A 26,889-nucleotide genomic window follows, 5' to 3' on the forward strand; every position below is an offset into this window, starting at 1 on the left:
GCTGCGTGTGCATCATCTGTTCTGTTCTGGAACTTTCTGCCTGCTGTGTTGTACTGTACATGTTCTGCTTGAATTGCTCTTTTCTGAATGTGCTTTTCTCTCTCTTCATTTGACTCCCAAAACATGTGCAAACATGTGCATGTGTTGCTCATGCCCACTGCTGAACCATCACGAACTCTGGTCTGTGCACACTGGTCTAATACCCCTTGTCATGCCATCAGTCAGGCAAAACCTTTATCCTTGCTTCTCTGAGTTTTGCTGCAATGCACAGATTATGGTTGATTAGTCACTGCAGCCCCACAAAGACCATGGCTCCTGATAGCTTTGATAAGACACCTGTGAGAAAAACAATATAGAATTAAAAGACATTGGTGGTGGTGGTTTAAGTGGTGCTTCTATGGGTGGGCTGCAGCACAACTCCAGTCCCGGAGTACCTGACATTTTCTGGTTTTCTCTCCATGGTCCATGAGGTCCAGAGTCATTATAGACTTCTACTCATCCATCCACCTATCAGCAAGCTGCCTATTCCCGGGAAGGGTAGCAGCAACACACTAACCAACCTAGTCCACAACTAGGAACAAGAAAGGAGAGAGGACGGCTCAGCCGAAACCACATGAGTACAAAGAGAACACGCAAACTCCACACGGAAGGTCGTCCTTCCCAGGACTGGACACAGGACCAAAGAATTGTGAGGTACTAGTGCTATCTGCCACACCACCTATCTACATGATAAAAAAAGTGTAATTCCTAGGTTCACAGGTGATTGCTTTTCATATACTGTAGTTAGGGAAGACATTCACCTAGGTCCAGGCTCCATTGGAAATACCGATACAAGTGTTTATCAAACGAAAGCAAGCTACATACATTTATATTGGGAAAAGGTTGTTTATTTTTAATAACGTGGTCCAAGTACAGTATATCGTTTGTTTCAAACTTGAAAGAAGGAAATGTGCCATGTACTATTCCGTTACTGAACCTCCATGTTCTTATCTTTTTATGTGAAATGGCCACCTGCGTCATTATTTCAAAGTTATATAATTTCGCCTTTCGAAACTCTACCGTCCTGCGAGCAAAAGTACCCTCTGGATTTTTAAGCGTCGGACTCAAAACGTAACAAGATAGCGCAGAAAACAAAAACATGTTTGAGACCTGCGCTGGGAACATCAGATAGCAGGGCAGACATTTCCTGAAACGGTGTTCACTTTATGCTCCGTGCATATGTGGCGATTGGGGTCACCTCATCAGAAAGAGGAACTTCTACTGCATAGTGCGGCAGCCGCGGAGACAATGACATCGGGAAACTGCAGTTGATTGGGGGGGAATTTAGAGCTTGGATCAGTTCTTCGGATATTTAAGTCTTCTATTACACAGATGGTAAGAATGATTTTTTCCATCCGACGCTGTTACTGAAAGTTTGCCGAAAGTTTATTTTTTAGGTCCGAGTGTGAGTGAGGGGCATGGAGGTGAAAGCTTGACAGCTACCAGTTATCAGGGGTTACTAGTATCTGCAGGTTTTCACAATTCAGGGCAGAAAACATGTCTTGAACTGTCTAAGCTTTGCGTCACTACTCAGGATATCCACATTGAATCAAAAACGTGTGAAGGGGAAACGCATGAACATATTTTGGGCGCTTGAAGTGTACTAATTTGTTTTAGCTTTAAACGAATTTCTTTTATTGGCTTCGGACTGAAGTACAGCACTCTTAAAACTGTGATAAGATTAAATACCACACCACAGCACTTTGCAGTAGCCTGATAGGCTTTAAGACTTAAATAAACTGCAGGCTGTGGGCTACACTTTTAGACTATAAGGAAGGTTAAAAACGACAGGAGGACTTTTGGACCAACACACAGTGTTACTGTTAAGAGTTATTTTCGTACAGAAGTGTTCTCGTTCATTCTAGAGACGAGGTGTGAAGTTTTGAAAGGACCTGAAAAGTCATACCAACAACAGGGGCAGGATGGTTACGTAAAACCCAATGAATTGGGGGGAAAAACATCTTATTTGTTATGGCTACAAATTGATTGGTATGACGGACTTTTATCCCAGGCTTACAAAGACAATGAAAATGTGCATACGGTTACATTATTTAAATCGAGAAGCAGGTAACAGTAATGTTTGTACTTAATTAAAGGCTTTCACTTTGGCAACCTTCGTAAACAATCCACATGCATTTAAGAAAAACGTTATGGGGGTCAGTAATGTATGAACCGAAGTGTTACCTATTCAGCGTGTGTGTGTGCCAAGGTTTTTCCGCCTTTTCTTTTTCATTGAAGAAAATGAAATTAGATTTCCATTCATTTCTCCGCTTCTATTGCTCTGAAGTATTCTGGTATTTTTTTTCTCACGTTATTTAATCACGTTATTAGCCATATACAGTTTCTTGCATTAGGAATTTGTCTTTTCACAGACCCCAACTCACTCTCCATGAGACAGACAGGGAGAGAGGGCTGGGGTCAGAGCGCCCCTGAAGCAGTTAGGGTTAAGGGTTTAGGTTGCTCAGGGGCCCAACGGAGAAGGATCCTGTAGATTTGAACCGGCAACCTTCCAGCCACAGGTGCAGATCCTGAGCCACAGAGCCACCGCCCTGCTTGAAGCACTTCATGATAACCGATGTGAGTGCAACAGGGTGATGATAATCAATCAGGCATCTGACTCTGGGTTTCTTAGGGCCAGTGACGATGGTCTTTGGTTAACTTTGCTCTGTGAATTTGATGTTACCTGAGCTTTAGTAGTGCTGTTTTCCCCAAAATGATTCCGTGACCTTAAGTTTCACAGTGGTCAGCATTATTGCCTTGCAGCTCAGGGGCCTGGGTTGCTGTCTGTGTGGAGTCTGTATGTTCCTCCAGCTACTACGGTTTTCTACTGCAGTCCAAAGACTTACTGGTAGGTTAAGTGGCTTCTGGGAAGACTGTGTGTGTGTTTCCTGTCCCCATTGCTTGCTGGGATAGGCTCCAGCTTCCCCCTAACCCTGAACTGGATGAAACAGTTAGAAAAGGGATGGATGAATCAATAGCTCACAAGTTATATACAGTGTGTGTATACTGTATATATGGAAAAATACTGGTCAACACACGATACACCCTAGTGCTGGAACATATGGTAACCTTGTAAGAGTTTCAATTCAGTCTGGAGCAGGGCTTTTAATTTTGCCTTTATCTCACGGAAATGGCTTTGTTTCCCATTAAGAAGGTCGTGTGAAAGTTGGAAGTTTTTTCTCAAAGAGGTTTTTTCTTTCCAGCCCCTGATCTCTGTAATTAAGGCATGGTTGAATCCCAGAGCCTCTGATGTCACACAGCATTGAAAGCTTATTTTTGAATTCCCACTAAGTCCGTTTCCCCTCTTCGGCTTTTGTCACGAGCTTTGTTAGGTCTTGGCATGTGGGCTGTGGGGTTTTGTCATGGAATGTGATTTACAGTAGAATCTAAAGGAAAGTGCTGGCTTTGCTTATACTGGAATGGTGAAGAAGGTGTACAGTACTTACTCACAACGGAAGCAATTAAGGAAGTCATTCAACCTTTCAGCAGTATTGCCTGTGAATTACCAAGCACCTCATGCATAACTGTTGCTATAAATGGGGAACTATGAAGGGCCATTGAAAGTGTATTATCTGTTATATAACATCTGGTGAAATACCAGGGCAAAGTACAATATGCTGGTAACAATGCAAATGGCAAACAGCTCCACAGGTGGGCATGTCAGAGAAGCAAATCTACAGTCTCCTGCCTGAGCAAGGGGGGTCATATTAGAAAGCTAAACTGTTGATCTCAAATAGGAAAGATATCGCATAGAAATAAGTGATGAATAATTTTTTTTTTTTAGAAAGGACTTCAACTAGAAATATAGCTAAGTGTTTGAACTATTATGTTCAGTTAAGAACACAAAGCAGCTGATTTCACAAACCCCTATAGATCTTGAGGCCCAGCCGATCAGAAAATGTTGTTTTGATTTCTAATTATACTATACTTATCAGGTAAATCATTGATTCCAGCTGTAGAGTTCAAGCTGTTCATATCTTTGCTCCAAAGATGATCAAAGTGAGGTGTTGTATTTACCATCTTACAGTGCCTATCAAATTTGCAATTGTGACGACCAGGAAGGAAACAGACTTTGATATTGTTAGAAAATGTACCAAGGCCACAGATGACACCAAAATAGAAGAATCTGCAAATGCTCATGAGCTGCAGGAGAAATTAAAACGGACCAAGTAAACATTTTAAATGGGGGAGACATCTGCCAGATGCAGAATGTCACACGCAGGTAGCAGATTCATAGAGGAGAAATGCTGAATTTGAAGTAAATATCTATGGAATTGTTGAGGCATTGCCTCCATTTTCTAGATGATGTGGGGAAGCACTAAAGAAGGTCAGTGTTAAAAGAACAGTTTGAATCAGGGAGTTTGTGATATAATTGTACAACACACTAATAATAATCTCATTCAAAATACTGTGTGCAACGTAGGCGACAATCTTACAAAAATGATATTGCTGCTGTAGAATCGATCCAGTGAATAGTGACTAGATGCATCCCCAGGGTTAAAAGAATGTCCTGCTCTGACAGGTGAAAGGATTAAGAGCGCACCCAATCTGACTATTAAAAAGTATTCCTTCCTCAAAGGAAAAAGTCAAGACGTAGAACTTCTTCGGGATCAACAGCAAAACAAGTGGAATCTACAGAGAAGTGCATTTAAAACTCCGAGACTTTTTATGCCACAAACAACTGACACCCTAGTTTCTTCTCAGAAAAGCCTGGATGAAATATAGATGCATAAAACATGTACAGTACTAGCAGCTACACAAGATAATTGTGCTGAATGGTCTCTTTTCATATGTTCTTCATTTTGTGAGAGGATTTACAAAATGAGGACGAACGTACTGGTAGCAATGAATCTAAACCTAAGTACTTGTAATTTTAGATCTATACTATCCAGGATTCATTTCCATTTAGGAAACTGTCATAGCAGACTTTTCTAGCACTAGACCAATAAAACTGTAACACGACTTCCTAGACAGACACTTTGAATATGCTTATACGTACAACAAGAAAAATGTCTTTAGCAAAAGACTTGTGTAATTGGTTTACCTTTTTGTTGATGTTTATGAACAGGCTAAAAACCTGCTCTTTACAGAATCACCTTTAAAAAACAAGCTGTTTAACAGGCCTAGGCTTCTGCAGCTGTTTCCTTGGCTAAGCTAAATTTACTACAGGTTGCAATTATGACCTGGTGTTCCAATTACCCAGAAGTGGATTAGCCAGTAAAGGTGCTCGCCTGTGCACAGGCAGGTCTGAGTCTGGGTCAGGTGTCTTCCCTGAAATACTCTGCCCCTACCCTGGGTTTCATCACCTCTTGCATTGGCCTATGTCTAGTCATGCAAAAGACGTGGGTTTTGACTAAGCAACCATTTTGCAGTGACTTGCAACACTGCTTTAACTTGCACAGCCTTCGTTTCCTGTGCTTCTGAGAACAGAGGCTCCCGCAACCTGTGCATGTGTCTGATAGGGTGTTGGAGACTCTCTTCTCTTGTTGCCCTGACTACCATTGTTAAAAGTGCAAAAGGTGCATGATGGGGTGTGTGGTTGTGCACCGTTTCCTGCCCTAGTGTGGCTTTTCTGCATTGTTCAGGTTGGACTGCTAACCCAGTTTTGCCTAGAAGCCCGTCTTCAGAACTATAGAATACAGTTTGTGGCAGGATGGTTGCGGGTCACATTTATTCACAGGAATAGTTCTTAGTTTGACAGTACGGCTCTAAAAGGTCTGGGTTTATGGGGTAAACCTTACGTTACTAAAAATCTTCCAGCTATAAGGACTTTGCCTTGAGCCCAGCCACTCATCCAGCACACATACAGAGTTAGAGGAGCCTTCATCCCTTGAGATTCAGCTCTCAGCTGGAGTGTATAGCAATTGCTGAAATTTCTGAGCTGAAAGAGAGTTTCTGCTGGAGTCATGATGGCAGGGGCTAGGGTAGTTTCGACGGGTGAAGCAGAGCTAGAGCATACAGCTGTCCGAATATGGATTGCTGGTGTATACAGTACCAGCTTCCTTAAAGGACTGGCGCCAGAGAGTACACTGCTGCCCACAGTGGTTTTTCACTACTTCCAAGGCAACACAGATAGCTGGACGTGACAAGTGGCAAAAAGATATTTGGCTCTTGTGAACGTTGGATTCTCACTTCATGACACTTGTCCTTGTCTTCAGAAGAGGGGAGTGCAGGCTACGGCCGCCGTCTTCTGTAGACGGCGCGATCACTGCACTGCACTGCACTGGGTTTCAGGGGCCAGAGCACATGAGTTAATGGACCTAGCGTTTGTGCTTGAAGTCCGTTTTAACAGATCAAATAACGGAGAGGGGGGAAAAGGTCACAGCGTATAAACCTACTATTTAACTAAGGTTAACGGTATTTGGATTTTTGCATGGCTTTAATGCAAAAACAAAGTTTTCTCCTGCCATCACTTTAAAGAGCCAGTGCGTGACTGAGCTGGCCTGAAGAGGGTGCTCCGAAGCTGGATGCTGAGGCAGTACGGTCTGTGTGGGTGGTTTTAGTGCGACGCTGAAGGCAAGATGCAGCGCGGTGAGCAGGTAGGGGGAGTGGAAGGAGGCCGGCGGGGGAGGGGAGGAGGCTGCCTGCTTCTGTCACCTTCCTGGGGCTGTCTCAAGGTGCGCGGCTCCTTACAGGGTGTCTCTTTGTCCGTCTCAGGAGGAAAAGGAGGACTTCAAAGCCCTGAGGGCTAAGTTTCACGCCAAGGCCGAGATGTCGGACACAGGGGGAGGCCCCAGGCCCCAGCAGCCACCGGTGGTGGGAAGACTAGGACCCTCGGTCTTCCCTTCGCCCTTGAACGAAGCGCTGAAGCTCCGTATAGCGCCAGCTCCCCGCCTTCCCAGGACCTCCTTGGGCGCGCAGGACCCTGCGCCCACCCCGCCGGCTGGCGTCTTCCCTCGCCCCCCCCCCGGGAGGGGCCCTTTCGCCCCCGAGCCCAAGCCCCCGGCCGAGCCCCCGGCGCCCGAGGGCTGCCCGGTGCGGTCGCGGGCTGAGGAGCTGCGGCAGAACTTCATGGTCAAGCAGCAGGCGACGCAGGAGGAGCCCAGGGAGCCCCCCCGCGCCCCCGTCGCCCTCACCCCGCCCCTGCGCAGCCAGAGGAGCGCCTCGGAGATCGCGGCCCCCCTGAGGCGGCCGCTGCCCTCCGAAAAGACCCTGGGACCCCGACCGGTCAAACCCAAGCGCCCCCCCACGGTCAGCCTGGAGGCATTCAGGAAGACGGGCCTCTCGTGTCCATCGCCTGCGAGAGCACCGTACGGGAGGAGCAACGGTATTTGTTTGTGCTTCTTTACGTCTTTAATCCACTGTTCATCCACACCAACTACAGACTGTTTCAGATTGTCAGCCCGCAGCTGGCAGATAGGTGCTGTTGCTTTGAGGCTGTTGTTGGAAAGGAGTAGAAAATGAGACCCAGGGCCTTTATTTCAGTATTTTGGGATTCATTTTAGGACCTCTCTTACCCAGCTGTATAGACAGCTATAGAATTGCCAGTATTCTTTCAGACTGTGCCAGACGGGGAATTTCTACATCATTTTTTGTGCATTTTCTTTGTACGTGCGCATTTGAAATTAATTTAGTTGCAAAAAACCTTAGCAGCTTTCTCGGGTTTCAGTCAAAGGAAGAGTGGTTTCTGAAAAGGGGATCAATACGTTTATGCAAGATAATGGCCGTTTTTCCGTAGACCATGACTAATTTAAGTAAATCAAGTAGAATTGATTGGGTTTTCCCAAGTTTTATTGCAAATCGAAACCGATAATGCAAAATGCATTTGTTAATGGATACATCTTTTCTATTTTTGAAGATAATGAGGAACACAATTGATTTTGAACAGTAGTTAATCAGCAATAAAAGACGAGGACTACCATCAGCACTGTCCTCAGTAATGCTTGCCAGAACAGTTCTGTAACATACCAAGTTCTCCAATTCCTGGCCATCTTAAACCTTGCTTTCGACTTTTACCACAATAACTACGGTTATGAGAATTAATTTTTGGGTTGAGATTAATCTTGCAGTTTTTAGAAAAAGCTATGTTTGCAGCACCCCTCATCCCACCCAAAACCAGATCGTTCTTATTTGAGCTGAAATAAACTTCCGACACACACCTTCAAAAAAAGAACATCAGACTCATGGTCTTAGACATGACACAACGACGGCCGATTATTTTTAGTCTAGTTAGTTGCTACCCAGTATCCAGGCCCTCTAGTAAAGCTGAGCTTTGGGGAGGGGGTGTCTGTCAGAGATACTGACAATGCTGAAGGATGTGCAGAATTCAACTTATTTCATTTTGACATCTGGTTCAGGTGGTAACCCTCCCCTGCCGGGCTTGGCCTCTTCCACAACTCCACCACGAATCCCACTGAAGCTCAGTGCCTCGGTCCATCAGCAGTCCATCCCGTGAGTACACTGATGAAGTGGGCACCGACAGCCCTCAGTGATGTGTGGCCAGGGTAAATGGTGTCTAGTTCGTCTGTGCTTCACAAACGTCCCTCTGTTTTTTGGATACCGTCTCTTGTCACTTCCTTCTCCTCTAGTTCCACTATAAAGAGAAATGGCACAGCTCTTTTCTTTGTCTGTTGCCATTTTTCTTAAACACAGGACTATTGCTGTGGAACAGAGGCTGGTGCTTTGTGGGCTTCATTCTGTACACTGGCCTGCTCTCCATAACCGACATAAATGGTGACAGCTGATCAATATGCATTTTCACTGTATCAGTTTTATACACTGCACCTAGTTTTGAAAGCACCGCTTTTCTATAAAAAGAGGCATGATCTTTTCACAAAAGTTGATCTTGAAAATCTCTTCAAAATTACTCTGTTCATATTTGGTGTGTAAGAAAATCTAATCATGAGAAAGGTTACATATGAGAGCAGGTCATTCAGCTCATCCGATTTCTTTGGTGCTGGAAGATTATGGCTCGAGGACACTCTGGTGCTGAGTCTTTAAAGATCATGGGAGATTTTTCACTAGCACAGCAGGGTGGTTTATTCCAAATCCCCACCAACTGCAATATAAAGGAAATCCCCGATTTCCTTGGGTCCTAGATTCACATTTGGTCAAGACATTGTCCCCACAGTTCTAGCAAGTTTCTTTATAGTCCCCTCTGAGCTAGAGCTTAATTTCCTTTAACCTGTTTGTATAAGAAGTTATTTTAAGGCCAGTAATTAACGGTATAATCTCTTTTGTAAATGGGCAAAAGATCTATATACAGTTTACTAAATGAGATCTTACCAATGTATTATGTAATTCAACCATTCAGATTTTACAACATACCTCAACATCATGTTGCTGTTTTCCCCCCTGGTTAACTACATTGTTTTAGATGTAGTACTGAAGACATTGGTATTTGGTATTTATTGGTTCCCCCCCCCTCAAAGATCACAAATTTATCACATCAGACCCTCTTTTTCCCCCATTGCACTCAGTGGGATTTTACTTTTTTTTTTGAGGGTCTCAAAAGCTTTAAGAGACACCGATGTTGTGAACCACACTGGTGGATAATATCAGGAAGCAGAGCCCACAAGGCTGAGGTTAGTCTAGTCTGACCTCATGTGACCAGAGAGTCAATCTGGCACAACATCCTCCCATGCAGTCAGCAAAGGTATCTCCCTTTTGGTATAAAAATGTGTTGTCAGTAGGAAGCCGTACTATTTCATTTTACTGTTTCCCCATATGTATTTGTATTAAAAAACAAATTGCACAAACCATCCAGTGTAAAATAACGGTGCCAATGTTCAGTTTCTAGCTGATGAATGGAAACGATGCTCCCAGCTATGCAATGTAGGTGCAGCAATGTTTTGATAAGCAAGCAGAAAAAAAAAAAAGTGAAACAAGTGGGTTGCAGCAACAAACCATTTTCACATTTAATAAAATAGACTGTTTATTTTCTAGTTTGTAAGCTTAAGCTGTAGTGCGAGTTGTGTGTTCATGGCTCAGTGGGGGCAAATCGTATTGTTTAAGACTATAGATAACCATTACCTGATCAACTTAATCTCTTTCAAGAATGTCTTCAAAACTCAAAAGTAGTGTTTGGGATATTGATTCAGTCTTCTTGGGATATCCAGTCAGAATCCTTATGAATTCGTGGCCATTATTCTGAAGGGTTATGTAGGGTGGCTTCATGTAATTGGATGTCAAGACAAGGTGAAATTGAGGTAATGCAATGGTCAGCATTGCTGCCGCTCAATACTGGGGCCCTGGGTTCAATTCCTGGGGTGCCATCTGCATGGAGTTGGTATGTTCTCCCCATGTTTGCATGGGTTTCTTACAGATGCTAGTTTCCTCCCACAGTCCAAAGACATGCTGGTAGGCTAATTGGCTTCTGGGAAAATTGCCCCTGGGATGTGTGCATGTTTCTACAAGTGCCCTGCAATGGACTGGCAACCTGTCCAGGGGGTACCCTGCCTTGTGCCCATTGCTTGCTGGGATAGGCCCTGGCTTCCCCCGCAACCCAGTACTGGTTAGAAAAAGAATGGATGGAAGGTGAATTGGCCTTCCTCCAGCTTTGCCTTGAAAACAGATCATAGACTTTGGCTTCAGCTACTGCCTTGGCCAATGCACTGGAGCAACTGAGACATCACACAGACCCGTCATCTCCAGCTTCTTTCAAAATCTGAGATACTCAGATGACCATGACATTCGCAGACTGTGGACTTGGTGTCTTGGGCAAAAGAGTTCAAGAGATTTTTAAAAGTGTAAGAGTGCTTCCGACATGGGGCGACCTTTGCCGAAATTGTGATCTTTAAAAATCAAATAGTAACTCTCCTTGAAGAGTAAAAGGGGGAAAATTGAACCTAAAATTCATCTGCGATTCAACAATGGAATTTGTGTTCCCTGGATGCATGTTGATATATATATAGATGCCGGGAGATTGCATTGAGCCTGCATGGGTCGTTTGGTCTTTTGATTTTTTTTTTTTTATTTTTGTTAACTTGCGATACTCAGCAGAACCATTGCAGCTTGATTCCGACACTTGCAGTGCATCATTGTCTTGTGCATCGATCCTGTTGCAGGATGTTGGTAATCTGATAAGATCTTCATTAGCTCACAGTGCCGACACAGAAACGCTTTTTCATGAACTAAAACATAGGCAACATCTCACATCACAGAGATGGTTGCCAACAGAAAGCAATTGTTGTTCCTTTGTTTTGGCATGCTGCCGTGTGGTTTGACTCGGTTATGTCAGCCACTGTGTACTAGTGTGCTTTTTCTATTGGACTTCCTGTTGAAATCCCAGCTATCCCTGGGTACCTTCGACTGCTGTCATAGCAGATGCTGTCAAATAAGGACAAAAGGGAAACATACTTATTGGGGAAAAAAAAAACACACTTAATTACTTGGCTTAGACAGGACTTATTTAGAAAAAGTCATTTTACCAAAAAGGATCCCCTCCCCCTCATCTGTAGGTGCTACTAGATCTGCCCATTAAAGGCAGACTTGCAGAGTATATATATCTTTAACTTCCCTCAGGCTACTAACCGATATTACTTTAAAAAGTGACCAAATCAAGCTGGTAGTTTCTGAAACATCCTTGATTGCTTCTTTACTGAAAATGAAAAAGAACCGATGTTGCAACTTGCAGTGTGCGACTATTCATATCCCCCCCCCCAATTAATTTCCTCTCCTCCCCCCGTTACTTGTACAAGCAGTAGGGAAATGCCGTTTAAACTTTGCCTTCATTAATCTGTGAATGAGCATGGACATTTTTTACTAAAGAAAGTTATTGAAAGATTTTGCTTTTCACTCAGTTATTTAGACTGAACCTATAGAACCGGCTTAGCTTAACATTTTGGGTCAGAAGCACTGCAAAAGGACAGTGAAAGCCGTTTCTAAGCACTGTTGATTAAGGCGCTGTCTGACGTCAGCCCCCCCTCCGACTCTCTTCACAGGCTGCAGGAAGAGGAACAGGACACGTACGATGACGTGGACATCCTCCCGCCCCCACCTCCGCCTCCCCCCAAATTCAGAGAGGGTAAGAGGTCAAATAGCTGTGATAAGTAGGGGGCCGGGAGCCCAGATATTAGGTTAAGATAATCAACCTGTCCTGGAGGTTTTTGCGTTTGATCAAGTGGCGGTTCAGTAAAATCCCGTTTATGAAGTGAGTTTATTCCGTGGAAAAAAAAACCGATATTTTTCCTTAAAACAGGTGTTGGTTGCTCCACCCGTGAAAATTGTAGTGACGTGCACATTAAATTGGAAAATAAAACGTATTGCTTTGTATCCTATCCATACATGGCCAATAGATTCAATAAGTTGTACACATTACTGTGGCCAGCTGGAGATTCACAGAATATGAATGCGCTCAAAAGGAGCATTTACTTAAAGCACAGAACCATATACAGAAAGTCGATTCAAATCAGATCATTTCCACGAGGAAACGGTATTTTAATTTGTACGAAGTGGTGGATCCGATGAGTTTGTTTGCCGCTTCACTTGGGACATCACGTTTTCACTTTCTTGCAGATTGTAAGAAAAACTCGTTTTTGCAGAAGGCAGTAATGAGGATGTAAAATTTAAGAGATGGTTTGTTTGTTTTTTTAGACCGGGGAAATGTTATCATGCGATTGTAGAGAAAACAGACAGTGCTACAATGCACCAGTACAGAGGTGCGAGTTCATAACCCAAGTAATTAAGGACAAGTAATTAATTGCCGATCACAATTACTCATTAAAACCACCATTTCCGGTAAAACTCTGAATTACGTTAGGAAACGGATACTCCTTTTAAGGTAAAAATAAAAACCGCTTAAAATACAGAGTGCCTGGCATTGTTCTAAGATTTTTAACATCTGTAAATGTGTCAGAAAAAAATAGCTTGCTACTTAGTTTTACCAATGAAATTAATCTAAATTAATCGGCTAAAGCCGATGTCTCGATCGTTCTTCGAAATGCAACGCAAAACCTTCCGCGATAACTAATGATAACGGCAGGGACTGCTCGTGTGCGTTTGTTCCTTTGCTTATTACGAGATGGATGGAAAAGGGAGTCCGTAGTTTGTGCGTGTTTTTAAATCGATCGGTTTCTCCGTCTTGGCAGCGTGTCCTGCGGATGAATGTAGAAATTCTGACCGCCACCAGGTGAATGAAAACAAGAATGAGCTTTACACAAGACAGGGAAGACCCAAAAAGAAAGCACAAAGGCTATATGCATGAAGGAGAAAATATGCGTTTCATCGAAACCATTTAAATATGCGCCCCCCAAGAAAGGAAAAATTTAATGGCGCCTGCGCACTTCGGAGTAGCATACAGATCTCCAGGGGATACTAAATTGAATAAGATACCTGTCGGATCACGTATCGGTTAATGCAGACAGTATAAATACCCCACCCCACCACCAATGTGTCTGTTAGCTGTTTCTCAAATTATATGAAACTAAACACGTTATACTCTCATTTCAGATTCCTTGAACGACCACAGCTCCATTCAAGGTGACGAGGTAAGAGTCTCTTGGGGAAAAAAAAAAAACATTTTAAGAGAAAGCAGTGCACTTATCTACCCCAATCCTCAGCGCATTTCAAAAGATGGAGTAGCAGCTTGCATGCCTGAATGTATTTTACTTAATGCATCTGAACATCTTATTCCTCGTAATGAAAGCCGACTTCTGTGAATTCTTTGCTGGGAAATTTTCTGACAGTTACAGAGCAGTAAAAGCAAAGCTTTCACACAGACTGTTCTGTTCCTGCCCACGCCATCTGCAAGTGATGGCATCTGGGAAAACCAGAGTTCTTAAGGACTGCAAACGGTAATATCGTCGCTTCAAACATTATTAATGTGCACCAATTCACAGTGTTTTGCCTCTGCTTAAACAAACAAGAGAATCTAATTTACACTGTTCCCCAATAAATCAATTTATTCCCCATTGTTAACCAGTAAAGGACATCAATGCTCATATAATGGTTTAAGCCTCTCTCAATGCAGTATATATTTTAATTGTTGGAAAAACAATAATGGGACTCTGCGCTTATGGTTACATTTACACCTAAAATGTCTTTGAAAGTCTTGCCAAAAATAGCATCCTTTGCTTCTTTGGCAAGTACTTCTACAAGTGCCAATTTAGAGGTGTGAAGATTCTATCTGCAATAGAAGCTCTCTCAGGAAAACCAGACTTTGAGGTTATCTCAAGATCGTGCTTTTCACATTGGTAAAAGTGTACTTGCAAATATCCCAACTTGGTAAAATGAGAAAAAATAAGAACAAGAACAGAACTTAAAGACTTGTAATTAATTGTATAATAAAATGAAGATCAGGGAAGATTACGGAGAACCAAGAAACACTTTACATGCATGTTCTTAAGAAGGCCACAAAAGATCATTAGAACAAGAAGTTAACTCATAATGAAGCAGATTGTTTTTAATACTGACAAAAAAAAAAGACAGTACCCACCCACATCAACCCAAGACTGACACAGCAAACATGTCACTTATGTTTTTCACATGTTGTCCATCTTCCAGACCCCTTTTGGGATCCCAGCTATTATTTGTCTCACCCCACTCTGGTCCAACTGACATAACTCACTAGATCTTTCTATATTTAAATTCACTCTGTAACACTATTCACCACTATAACTAAAAGTTGCTTCAGAATTACCAGGCACTGGAGTATTCAACCAGGTTACCTCCACATCACCCAATTCCTGGTCTTCAATGATCAACCAACTAACTTTCATGGCCAATCCTGTTTGGCCAGTGATTCATCTGTAAACAGGAACTTGCACCCCTGATGCAGTGTGCACTTACCTTGCCACACAGCGCCCAGCTCCCACAGGTCCCAACACCTCCAGACAGTCCTATTTCAGCAGTGCACTTCATTCCCATTGAGCCTTGCAAACAGCCTCATAACCCACCCATCCCAACCCTGTGACACCCTCAGAACAGTCTAAGCTGTGTTTTCTCAAATATCCCTACCTGACAGAGTCCTATGGTCCTGTAAACCCTTTCATTAGAGGGGAATTCTCCCCCCCCAGTGAAGCAATCACCTTCTGCTTGGCTGAAGCCTAGTCCCAAACTAAATACTTTTTTCCCCTCCTCTATCTGGTCTTATAAATCTCTTAATTGGCCAAGAAGAGTGACCAATTATACACAGCTCCTTTTGCTGATGTGGAATTTAACTTCATCTGAGTATTAATTACTTATTCAGATCAGCTGTGTCTCATTCCCCAGGTTTTTCCAATTAACAGATGGACATACTAAGCCTGTGTTTTGAGCCAAGATGCAAGCTACCTCACATACACAGTCCATTTTTCTTAGTCTTTTTTTCCAGCAACTGCAATAATTGAGGAAATTGAACTCTGTATTTCTCTTAGTTCTTGTTGTATCTTTCAGCGCAGACCAGTAACTAATTTTGGAACTGACCGTGAGAGTGCAGTTTCCTGTAATGCTAAGCCTTGTTTTTTGCCCTTACAGGACAGTGATGGCAGCGAAGTTTATGAGCAGGTTGACAAGTAAGTTGTCTTGTTTTTATTTTCACTTGGAAAACCAAACACCAAACCCATTATATGCTTAAAAAGACTTGCTTTACTGATTTGAATAGCAAAAGTGGGTTTTAAAAACAAATCTCTAATTTTACAAGTAAATTGCACCCTAAAATTATTTATTTTCCATCAAAGAACTTTATACAGTACATACATTTTTCTGATATTAAATTTCTTCATGGACTTGATGCATTCAGCTTGGAATGAACTGTTTTTTCAAGAAAAAACGTTATGGAATGGTTTCTGTCATGTGAATGAGAGGAAATGACACAGAGAAAGTACAGCTGGAATCCAGAAATATCTCAACAATTGTGTTTAAGGTCTTTGTGCAGTAGTAATTAGTCCCCCCCTTCCGTACTATACTCCATTTGCATTTCTTATGACCTCAGGAGAGATAACAGAAACCTTCATTTGTCAGAAATGAAGGATATGAAAATAAAAAAAAATGAGATTATATAGCAAGTAGAAATCCCCAGAATAAATGATAAATTCTCTGTTTGATTCTGAGACTATTAACATGCAGATTTGAGGCCCTGCAATAAGACTGCTCTGTGATCACTTTAATTTATCTATTTTCCTATAGTAAGTGTTAGCTCTGAAACTATCGTGGCAATTTACACTCCTCCATGTGTGTTTTTGTAAAGTACAAACACTTAATATCGTCTTTTCTTGGCTGTGTTTCCTTTTCCTTTTTTGTCAAGCGATTTATTTTGCATTTAAAAAATCAACAAAAACACCTCCCCATCATCACTGGCCCTCTCAAGGGTCTAAAATGACATCTGATTATTAGTTACTATAGACAAGTACAGTATTAAACTAAATGGTGCACTGAGGGTTGGATCAGTGGAGGGCACCATATAAATAATGCCCTGATAAATGCTTCCATTTCCAAGGTTTTTGTATTAAATGAGAAGTGATTTCAAATTTTCAAAATAAACAGTCATTTTGCATATAAGTTCACCTTTTCCTAACTGTACTTGCTGTGGTTAGCTGTCATTGCCATATATTATAAACTGATATGGTATATGTTATATAGGTAGAGATAATGCATGAATCTCTGATTAAATAATAGGCTTTTGAGAACTCAATGCCTTTAGAGGATGCACTCTTTTTTGCTACAATAGCTATGGATAATATGCATTGTCTGGTAGATAAAAAGAGAAATGTAATTGAACTTACAAATGGCTTCTACTGCAGAAAGTCTAATTTTGTGTCAAAGGATAAACACACATGGACATATGGAATTGGACTCTTCAGTATCTGAGTTACAGTGATGTCATCCTGCATGAATTCTCCTGTCTCCCTAAGAGATGGTGATATGGGGGTCAAATCCCAACAGGTGCAAGAGACGAGCTGAAACACCACGCAGAAACAAATTAATTTTTAACATTTTTCCCTTGATCAACAAAGTGTTTTTACTATGGTTCTGACCTGGGGGGGTGGAGGGTCGATGGACCAGTGTGGTATGACTGAAGACTGTCCTCGGAAAGAAATGAAAAACCTTCCACATAATGGAATGGAATTAGACTAGGTTGAGAGGAAGGTTAGATCCTAATCTCGAACGCTTCCGCTTGCCTACATATATAACTCTCGCGCCCGGGACTTCCTGTTGTGCATCTCTCTAGTACCCCGCTTGTCACCCCACCTCACCCTGCAGCAGCTCCCGAGCTTGATCCTCTCAAGACAGAGGGGTTTTATGCTTCGGATAGGTTGACTTTCCCTGACCTCAGCAAGCCTCGCCAAACGCTTTGTACAGTACTTGTTCGTCTTCTCTCGCATTTATTAGGATCTAACCCAAACTACTGAATGTCAATGATCAAGTCGACCATTTCAGCAATTTTCAGGGATATTCATGTTCCACCCTTGCATGGCATTGCTTCAAGAGTGACTTTGGAAATTTCTCCTTTATTGAGCTCATAAACAGAGAAAACAGTCAGAAGAGAGACTGTCGATAGAGCCTTCACTGAGTCTAAACTTATCATTTTCATTGGCACTCTCTAGAGTAGAGGGAGGTCTGAGTGGGGATTGGATAGATCTACGAGTGTAAAGTTGAACATGCAGGGCTTCTCTCTAGGTTAAATCTCTCTCTGAAATACCAGACTCCCGTCCAGGGTAATTCGCAGGCTGTCGGCCTACTCTGAAGGCATAAGCACATCGCCAAGCGTTCTGGAGCCATTGGCAAGGCAGAAATGGGCTCCTATGACCTTTCACCCCAGAGAGGGGGGGATCACGTTCTGTGCAGTGGAGTTAGAAGGACTTGGAGACCCCTGGCGCGAGTTGGTAACCCCCTGTCTTCGCACAGCCACGAGAGCACTCCCAGACACCACAACGACAAGAAGCGTCAGAAGGAGCTGAAGCGGCAGCAGGAGCTGGACAGGAAGGAGATGAAAGAGAAGCAGAAAAAGGAGAGTGAGATCAGAAAGAAATTCAAGGTAGGCCGAGAGCTCATCTGCAGCGGGCCCCAAGCCCTTATTCATCCACTTTCTGACCGCTTCTTCCGAAGGAGGGTTGCGGGGGAGCCGGAGCCTGTCCTGGCAAGCAGCGGGCATGAGGCAGGGCACACCCTGGACAGGACACCAGTCCATCGCAGGGCAGACAAATACAAACACAGATGCACGCACACACTCACGCCAGGGCCAATGTTCCCCTGAAGACAGTTTACCTGCTAAAATGTCTTTGGACTGCGGGAGGAAACCAGAGCACCCAGAGGAAACCCATACAAGCACAGGGAGAACATGAAAACTCCACACAGACGGTAGCCCAGGCTGTGAGACAGCAATGGTAACAAGCGTGCACTGTGTCACCCAAGCCCTCCGTATGAGTGGGGGAAAAGATCAATGGAGGGCAGCAAGGACACAGGTGTCAAAGCAACCTAAATTTATAGACATTTTGTCAGTTTTTTTATACCTTTTCTGCTTAAGAAATATAGACCCTGCAGGGAACCAGTATCACCTTTTTCTTTCCTTTTGTTTTATAAGAAGCAATATAATTTTTTTACATCTACTTCTTAGCCTTAATTGTCATTTTCTCAAACTCTACGAAGTGTCTCACACAAGAAGCCTAGAATGGTGCACTTGAGGAAAGATAAAAAATCTTGTTTTTCTACAGTGATGGCAGCTGTGTCCTGGGGGTGATAAAAAGGGAACAGAACTTTTGGTTTTCATTGTTGTAGAAAAGGGAAGAAAGACCTACTGCAACAACCCAGTGTTTCTTGAGTTCAAAGATAGAATAACATAAAACAAAAAGGGATGAAGATTCAAAACATTGTCTGTGTCCCTGCCTACTCTGTCTGCAGCTACCTGTGGTGTGTGTCACCCTGTAAAGGTCCCTGAAGACACAACTAATAACTGAGTATTAAAAAACAAACACCCTGCCTCCCCAAAGCTGCTTTATTCTGTACAGTGTCTGGATATTAACATATTTTTACATTTTCACTCCACGTTATTGAAGTGGCGCCGCTGGTGTCTAGTAGGGGCCGAACCGGCCTTGTCGGGTAGCTGGAGTGGCCCTGGCACAGGGGCCGGCGCTCACGAGCCCCCTCAACCCCCCCACCCCCACCCCCTGACCCCGCCTGTCTCCGCTGCAGCTGACGGGGCCGATCGAGGTTCTCCACGCGGCGAAGGCGCGGCACGACTGGCGCGGCACCAAGAACGACCTCTGTGTGCGGCAGGGCGACAGCCTCGAGATCATCCGCGTCAAGAACAACCCGGAGGGCAAGTGGCTGGCCCGCACCCCGAAGGGCGCCTGTGAGTGACCGTGGCGGACGAGCCCGTTTACTAGTTCATTCATTAATTCGGGGACCTCAAGCAGTCATTTCGTGAAAGGAGTCAGGGTATTGGTTTGCAAAACATGGCTGATTAGGTTGTTCCATACTCCCACTACCCTTTGGGTACAGAAGAAAGCTTCCTCTTGTCAGTTTTAAATGCTCTTCTGAGTTGATCTACAGAAAGAGCTTGCTGCACTGCTTGTTCTTTATGTTTCCCGCATACCCCATCCATAACTCCAAATTTTCATCATGAAAGGTTTTTAATATAAAGTCAGATTTACCCAGGTTGAGTCCTGTTACCGTAGGGAGTTTGTGCACGTGTTTCAGGTCCCGTATTGTCTTTTCAAGACAACGAGGGGTCATTTCCTTCAGCCTGTCTGTGTAGGACATTCCCTTAAGCCCAGGAATGTGTCTGATTGCTCTTCTCTGGGCTATAAGACAATAGTTCCTCACTTGATTCGTAAGAAACAATGATATCTTATTGTATGTAGTGTTTTTCATGATTGCAAAGCATTGCCCAATACAAAAGCCAAACCAAAAAGATAGGTATCCACAAATTAAAACAGTGAATTAAACACAGAAGCTACAGTATCAATGTGAGCTTTAAGACATTGAAAAGCATGGTCTGACATGAGCTGGGAGATCCTTTCACGGTCTCCTTTGCGGAGCCTCATCTTGGGGGGGACAGGAGGCGATGAAACAGTACAGTACATGGTCACTCACACTGCCAGGCACCCCCCAGTTCCCCCACATTAACGAGGTGCTGTTGCTGTTCTTGGATGAAAATGTTGTTCCCCCTTAACTAGAGAGCAGAATATGAAAACCATGTAACCTTTTGGGGGCTCTGCAACTGGCCCCCAGGAAGATGGAGAAAAAAATGAAACGTGTGCAAGCTTACACCAGTGGCGTATGCGTTTTAAATGCCCCTCCTGGATCATTTTATTTTTCTCGCCGGCGAAGACGGTTACATCAGCAACACATGTGTAGACGTGGACTATGAGGAGGTGAAGCGGAAAATCCGGAGCCAAACGCTGGAGTCTTCCCCCGGCCCCACGGCCATCGACGAGGACTTCTACGATGACGTTGGCTCCTCTGACCAGATGAACAGGTGACCTTTGAACTTGACCTTTACCTCTCACGAGTGAGCTGGCAGTGCAGCTCATATGGCGTTTGCTAATTCTCCTTTTTCTGTATCATCTGCAATCTTAGCAAGTTTACTGACTGTACCAGAATCTACTGCATCCCATCCATTTTTTAACTACTTTATCCAATAAGGGGTCACATGGGACTGGAATCTATCCCAGCAAGCAACAGGGTACATCCTGGACGGGACGCCAGTCCATCGCAGGGCACACACAGAAACAAACACACACCAGGGCCAGTTATCCCGTGCAAACATGGGGGAGAGCATACAGACTCCACACAGACTGGACCCAGGTCCCCAGCGCTGTGGGGCAGCAGTGCTGACCAGTACACCGAATTACAGTCAGTTGAAGATTTTTGTCAGCTGTGACATTAATGCTGTTCTTATTTTTCTCCCTACAGCAGCAGGAACACAGACAATGGTAGGTGACCTTTTCAAATTGATTTCAAGACTCACCACAAAACAACACCCTTGTATTTGAAGTTATTTGGTCCAAACGTGACCAGGAAGATTAAGTCACAAGACAAGTGTAGCTCACTTGCAAGTGACTTAAAATTGTCAGAATTAAAAGCAACTAGAGCATCAAAACGCTCAGATCACTGATTACCTGCCATCTGCTTCACGCCTCAAACACTCTTGCTTTAGAAGTCTCTCTCATTACCTCCCTGTACGATTTAAATACTTAAACTGGGAGGGACTGGGGTTATCTGTGAATCATTTCCAAATACATTCCCTATGTCGGGAAGGTATTGAGTAGGAAGCACCTTTCAGTGCACCTGAAGATCTGGAAATACTACCCTGTCTGACACGGCGTGTTCCTCTGCAGAAGACGTGTACGACGACGTCCAGGCCATTCCAGAGGACTTTCCCCCACCACCTCCAGAAGTCAGGTGAGCTTCGTCCTTCACTTTCCCCTTCAGCAGGAGCACAAGCCTTCTCCATGTCTTTCTAAACCTTTCGGGCTGAGCTCTCCCCTTCCTGATGGAAGTTTAGGAACTGAGTTCGTCTCAAGCATCCCTCCTGCGCCCCATCTCCACCTGTGCACCCCCCTTTCTTCAGTCCCCTCTGCCTGGGGTTCAGGGCTTCCTTGTGATCAAGACAAGCAATGTGGAAGAGGTGTTAGTGGGGCCAGCAGGGGGTGCTCACCCTGTGGTCTGTGTGGGTCCTAATGCCCCAGTATAGAGACGGGGACACTGTACTGTACAGGTGCCGTCATTCGGCTGAGACGTAAAACCGAGGTCCTAACTCTCTGTGGTTTTTAAAAATCCCAGGGTGTTTCTCGAAAAGAGTAGGGGTGTTACCCCGGCGTCCTGGCCAAATTTCCCATTGGCCCTTACCAATCATGGCCTCCTAATAATCTCCATCTATGAATTGGCTTCATTACTCTGCTCTCCTCCCCACTGAGAGCTGGTGTGTGGTGAGCGTTCTGGCGCACTATGGCTGCCGTTGCATCATCCAGGTGGGGCTGCACACTGGTGGTGGAGGGGAGTACCCATTACCTGTAAAGCGCTTTGAGTGGAGTGTCCAGAAAAGCGCTATATAAGTGTAAGCAATTATTATTATTATTATTATTATTATTAATGTCCAGTGGCCAGGAAGCAGCCTGTTCAGCCGAATATATTCTACCAAAATAATCCAAGCATTCACAAGCATCTAATGTTATCATCCCTTCTGAAATCTTGTTAGTTTCCATGATGGATATTTTAAGGTTTTCTTTCAAAGTCTTAAACAATAAATGAATTAGAATATTTAGAATACTGGGGGGGGTAGAGGGTTGAGGGATGTAAATACAGACTTGCTAGTGAAAAGATAACACGTGTGATATTACAAGTACAAGGTAGACCTGGTATTTCACAGTTGTATTTAGTTAAGAAAACTTAAATCACAGTTTCTTTTTTTGGAGGAAATGTAATTTGTATTATATGATGCTATGTCCATTTGACTGGCCTTTATAAAATCACATTATCAAATTTTAGTGCAGTTTGGCTGCCTTTTTTAGGCATAGGGCATGTTGGGAGTGAAGAAATAAGCTCCTTCCTTCTCTGATTTACAGAAACACTGCTTGCTGAATCAGATCTGCTGATAAACAAATCACACCTAAAACAGGAAGCTGCAGAACAAATAAACCACACCTAGGTTAGCATTTGCATAAGCCTTGCAGTTAATGAGTACCCTCGGAAAGCAGTAGGAAAAGGGCTTTGCTGAAAGGATAAGATTGATCTGGTCACCTAAGAAACTGCTGCTTACAAGTATGGATAGAAGTCTACTATCTGCCTGAATTGAGAACACCACTTGGCTTGGAACAGGGTAGGTGTAAATTTGCCCACTTCATCCTGCAATCACACCCAGACCCAGAAGCCCAGACACAACCTTTTGGTCAGGCTGAGGAGGAGCCTTTCAGAACCTGATCAAAAAGAATGACTAGTAATTTGAGAACGAGTAATGGGTTTGGAGCGAAGGTCATTCTGAGCCTGTCCTCACCTGCGCTACGGGAAGGGATCGCTGAAACCAGCTCATCACTCTCAGGTTCCTGTTTTTGACTGTTTTGAGTGCCCCACTGAGGAACAATATACCGAAACTCTGTGATCAAGCAAAGGTAATCATGGCAACGAGCAAACCAACAGATAACAACCCCTACCCCTTGTAGTTTCAGCCTGGATCCTAAAAAGAGCAAGAAGCAGGAGAAAGAAGAAAAGGAATTTAGAAAGAAATTTAAGGTAACATTTTGTTTGTGTCATATTTATAAATCCAGTCCTGCGTTTACCCATATGTCCAGCTGTGGTTCCCAGTCCTGGTGACTCACCCACTCTTGGTTTTTGTTCCAGTTGAGACCTCAGTTACATAATACAACCCTTCAATGACTTAATGAGAATAACATTTATATGAAATGTTTGTTCCCACCTCATAAGCATGTTGGAACTTTTAACCAATGTATATTGTAAGTGAAATACAGTAAGTGAAATAAAATCCCAGACTTGTGGCTAGAAACACAGTGCAAATAGTCAATTGAAGCAACTTCTTAGATCAAGTCAGACATCGATTATCTAATTAAGGTTGACTGGAATAAAAACCTGCAGATGTGTGCTGCTGGATTTCGATTGGGAACCACTTTTACACAGCCTGAAGGAGGGCCATTCACATACTGTAGATCCGAAGCAAAACTGGTTTTAACAAAGATGAAAGTCCATAGCTTGACGTAGCAGTTACAGCATGTACAGTTTGTTCTTGTAAAACGTACTAACAATTAGGAGAACCTGTCTTCTCTTTAGCTAAGGATGCCTACATTTTTTCTCATTCGTTTGTTAATGATTTTGTGTCAGTCGGGTAATTCTTTGCCAGTTTCATGCCTGCAGGTTCTGTAGGGCTGTGCATTTAAAACTGTGAAGCTCTTTTTCAAGTGGAATAGGGAGTGTAATCCTACCTGGAGTTAGGAGGCACCACCCTGTGAGCCCCATGACAGTACTTCACATACAGCAGACTATGTGACTGCTGAGATCAGGCTTCAGAGTGGCTCAGCTACAGGCACCGCAGACTGGAATTTAAAGCCTTTCTCCTGTGTCCAGTTTGAAGGGCCCATTGAGGTGATCTGTCAGATGATGGTCAACCCCAACGCCAGTCTCAAGAAGGGTGGGGGCAAGGACCTGACTCTGGTGTGTGGAGAGATCCTGGATGTCATCCAGCTCGTAAATGACAAGAAGGCTCTGTGTCGCAACAGTCAGGGGAAATGTACGTATGCACACTGCAGATTGTTAAAGGAAATCAAATCTTTACTGAAATAAAAGGTACCCCAAACAAACGTGTGCGCTTCGCACCTAAATTTGATTATAGTTTTTTTTCTACGAAACCTTGGTGTTGTGGCTCCAGGTCTGGTGTTGGTCCATGCTTGTGGTTGTGAAAGTTCTGAACAAATTGCTTTTTTCTGTTCTTCCTCAGATGGTTATGTGCCCAGGATAGCTCTCCTTCAAGCGTATGTATAAACCACTTATGTCATTTTATTATTTTATTATTAGTCAAGCGTTGTTTGTTGTGTAGTGTGATTAGGCATCATTAGATGCGTGAAGACCAAATAAAAAATGTGGTTAGTCCCTGATGAAGACATTATTAGACATTTCAATATGTACTCTAAATATATCAGCAAGCCTTTTGAGTACACTTTCATTGTTGATAAAGGTCTCCTAAATAATCTGATTTCTTTAATCTATTTAATATATAATTTACTAAGAGGTGATTAAGTCCTGCGCTAGTACATATCCTTGAGTGAGCAATGATGAGTCATCTTTACACACAGGCTTCCTGTTGGCCTCATGCTGGGCAACATATAATGAATTCATACTTCCTGGTCAGCACTGGGAATCTGGGATATTGGGACACAAGTTCTTAAGCATATAACTGATCAGAGTGTGTGCTCTTTTAATACAGTGACTGATAACTCACATAAGAATTATATTGATATACTGTATATATTTTTAAGACTATTCTATTTTTTTTATTTTTTAGAAAAATGTATTTGTTTCTTTTTGCTTGCAGGGAAGGAGACATTTATGATGACATTGAGAATTCTTCAGGTTTGTCCAGTTGTACATTGCAGTACTTTTTTCATATAGTCTTAGTCATGTAAATGAGTTGTCTAACCCTTTACAAAAAAGGTCCAAAAACTATTTTTACTGTATAACAAGATATGTGTAATAGGACATTAAACTGAGAATAGAATGTTAGAAAAATTAGGTGTCTACTATTTGAATTTAAATCACAGATGACAAGAATTCCTACCATAAGAAGTCTTAAGATTGTTAAATTAAATCTCTTTGAGAGCTCAGAGCTGGATGTTTTGGACTCTATGTTCACAAAGTCCTTATTGATCCAGTTATTGGGTCATCAAGGTGATCTTGTAACCAACAAGTGGAGTAAACCCACCTGACAACAAGCATCTATAGTAAGTGAACTCGGTGGCACCAGGATCAGAGACGCCTGCTCTAAGGAATTGGAAGAAATCTGGTGAGATTTTCCATCAAATTTTAAATGTTTCTGTTCCTCCCCACCCCCACTTAACAGATATCTATGACAACGAATGACCCTGCTTCCACAAGACCCAGAATCCGAAACGTGGACGACTTGATTATGGACGGAACCGGGCCTGTCCAAACAGAACCCGGAACGGGTGCATTTACAGTTCCACCTCTCGGGAACCACTGTGGTTTGGAAGACCCTCCTTTCTGAGAAAGTACTACCTGAGAAAATTAATTTTAACTTTCGGGAGGGTGACCTTTTGCTCATTTGCCCTGTATCAGACTGGCTATTTGAGAAATTATTCTTCAGGGTTGTATTTGCAAACAGCAAAAACCCTGAAGCTGGACTCCGGGTTCCAGCCAGTCACAAGTGGGTCAGAGAGGAAACCGTGAAGATTTGCTGGTTTTGTGAGCATGATTGTAAATAAAATCTCTAACTTTATTTTATTTTAAAATCACACTAGTTGGGGATCTCTTGACATTCTGTAGGGAGTGTTATAAATTACATGTATTTAGAAATCACTAGCAAATCTTGATTAGATCCAAGTTCTTTCTCATTTACATGAATTTTGTAAACAGATTTACCAGTGATTGTAGATATATTGTTTTTTAGTAGCTTGCTTATAGTAGGAAAGTAAATTACTCTACTACTACTATATTAGAAGGGAAATTTGAAGCTGACAGGTGTCCGACAACTTTGTGTGGCTACTGTGTAGCTGTTTACTGAAAGGAAGGTAAATGAGCATGTAGAAATAGGGGGAGATTTCAGCTTAATCATGACATCTAAAAAAACATTTTGGGTATTTTTTTATTTTTCATTTTCTGCCTTATAAAATTTAACCCTTCATCCATGTGAATTAAACTTATTATTCCACTGGTTTTGATTAAAATTGCCATGTCATTTTACACAGTTTCAGATGTGTTTATTTCTGTTTATGTTTTGGTACCTGAATCCATTTGTATGAAGGACTATTTAACTGAGGTTCATGTAGAGTGACAGCAGATTTTCTTGCACAAATAAAAGGGTCCCCAGGAGCTACTTTTAATTCTGCACAAGCTGTACTGAATTTTATATAGTATTTTAAGATGTGTAAGACTAGAGGTTATTATTTGGGGCAATGATGGTTGGAGTTAACTGGTTCAATCTTTTAATATGTCCTGAAACCACATGACAGCTATAGGTTCTTATTTAAGGGATTCCTTTCAAGTCACAGTTAAGAAAAATGTGTACATTTTCAGCAGGGAGTTGTAACCAGAAGTGCGAGGACACTTGGGGTCCTCCAAGCCTGTCCTAGAAGTTAAGGAAGAAACATTTTGGCTGCAGTCTAATGTCAAAGCATTTAGTTAATTGAGTTTAAATAGGAAATGGGGTATGACTTCACATTCTTCAGAACAGAAATACCAGGGCAGCATGATGGGCTAACAGAGGTCGTGACTTGTATCCGAATTGCTAACCTTTACTAACACATTGCT

The 26,889-nt window shown here is 42.9% G+C and overlaps 1 protein-coding gene across 2 annotated transcripts; it reads left to right on the forward strand.

Moving 5' to 3' along the window:
* The first annotated feature begins 1,161 nt into the window (after positions 1–1,161).
* On the forward strand, positions 1,162–26,322 carry LOC102697971 (FYN-binding protein 1). Of its 2 annotated transcripts, XM_069186079.1 has the most exons (17): positions 1,162–1,374; positions 6,460–6,578; positions 6,697–7,306; positions 8,337–8,430; positions 11,922–12,004; positions 13,429–13,466; positions 15,433–15,470; positions 17,803–17,932; positions 19,087–19,246; positions 20,227–20,374; positions 20,812–20,831; positions 21,237–21,300; positions 23,058–23,127; positions 23,974–24,136; positions 24,344–24,377; positions 24,938–24,975; positions 25,463–26,322. In XM_069186079.1, the coding sequence occupies exons 2-17, from the start codon at positions 6,561–6,563 to the stop codon at positions 25,480–25,482; spliced, it is 1,728 nt and encodes a 575-aa protein (XP_069042180.1). In that variant the 5' UTR covers positions 1,162–1,374; positions 6,460–6,560; the 3' UTR covers positions 25,483–26,322. The 2 variants fall into 2 exon arrangements, with proteins under 2 accessions (XP_069042180.1, XP_069042182.1); XM_069186081.1 differs by lacking the exon at positions 6,460–6,578.
* Positions 26,323–26,889: the final 567 nt, after the last annotated feature.

Source organism: Lepisosteus oculatus, chromosome 29, assembly GCF_040954835.1.
Source record: "Lepisosteus oculatus isolate fLepOcu1 chromosome 29, fLepOcu1.hap2, whole genome shotgun sequence".
NCBI lineage: Eukaryota > Metazoa > Chordata > Actinopteri > Semionotiformes > Lepisosteidae > Lepisosteus > Lepisosteus oculatus.

Bases quoted from the DNA above. Each gene is read 5' to 3' on its own strand.
- LOC102697971 (XM_069186079.1), top strand. The intron at 12,005-13,428 runs GTAAGAGGTCAA...CTCTCATTTCAG, and splicing joins TCCCCCCAAATTCAGAGAGG to ATTCCTTGAACGACCACAGC. The intron at 24,137-24,343 runs GTACGTATGCAC...GTTCTTCCTCAG, and splicing joins TCGCAACAGTCAGGGGAAAT to ATGGTTATGTGCCCAGGATA.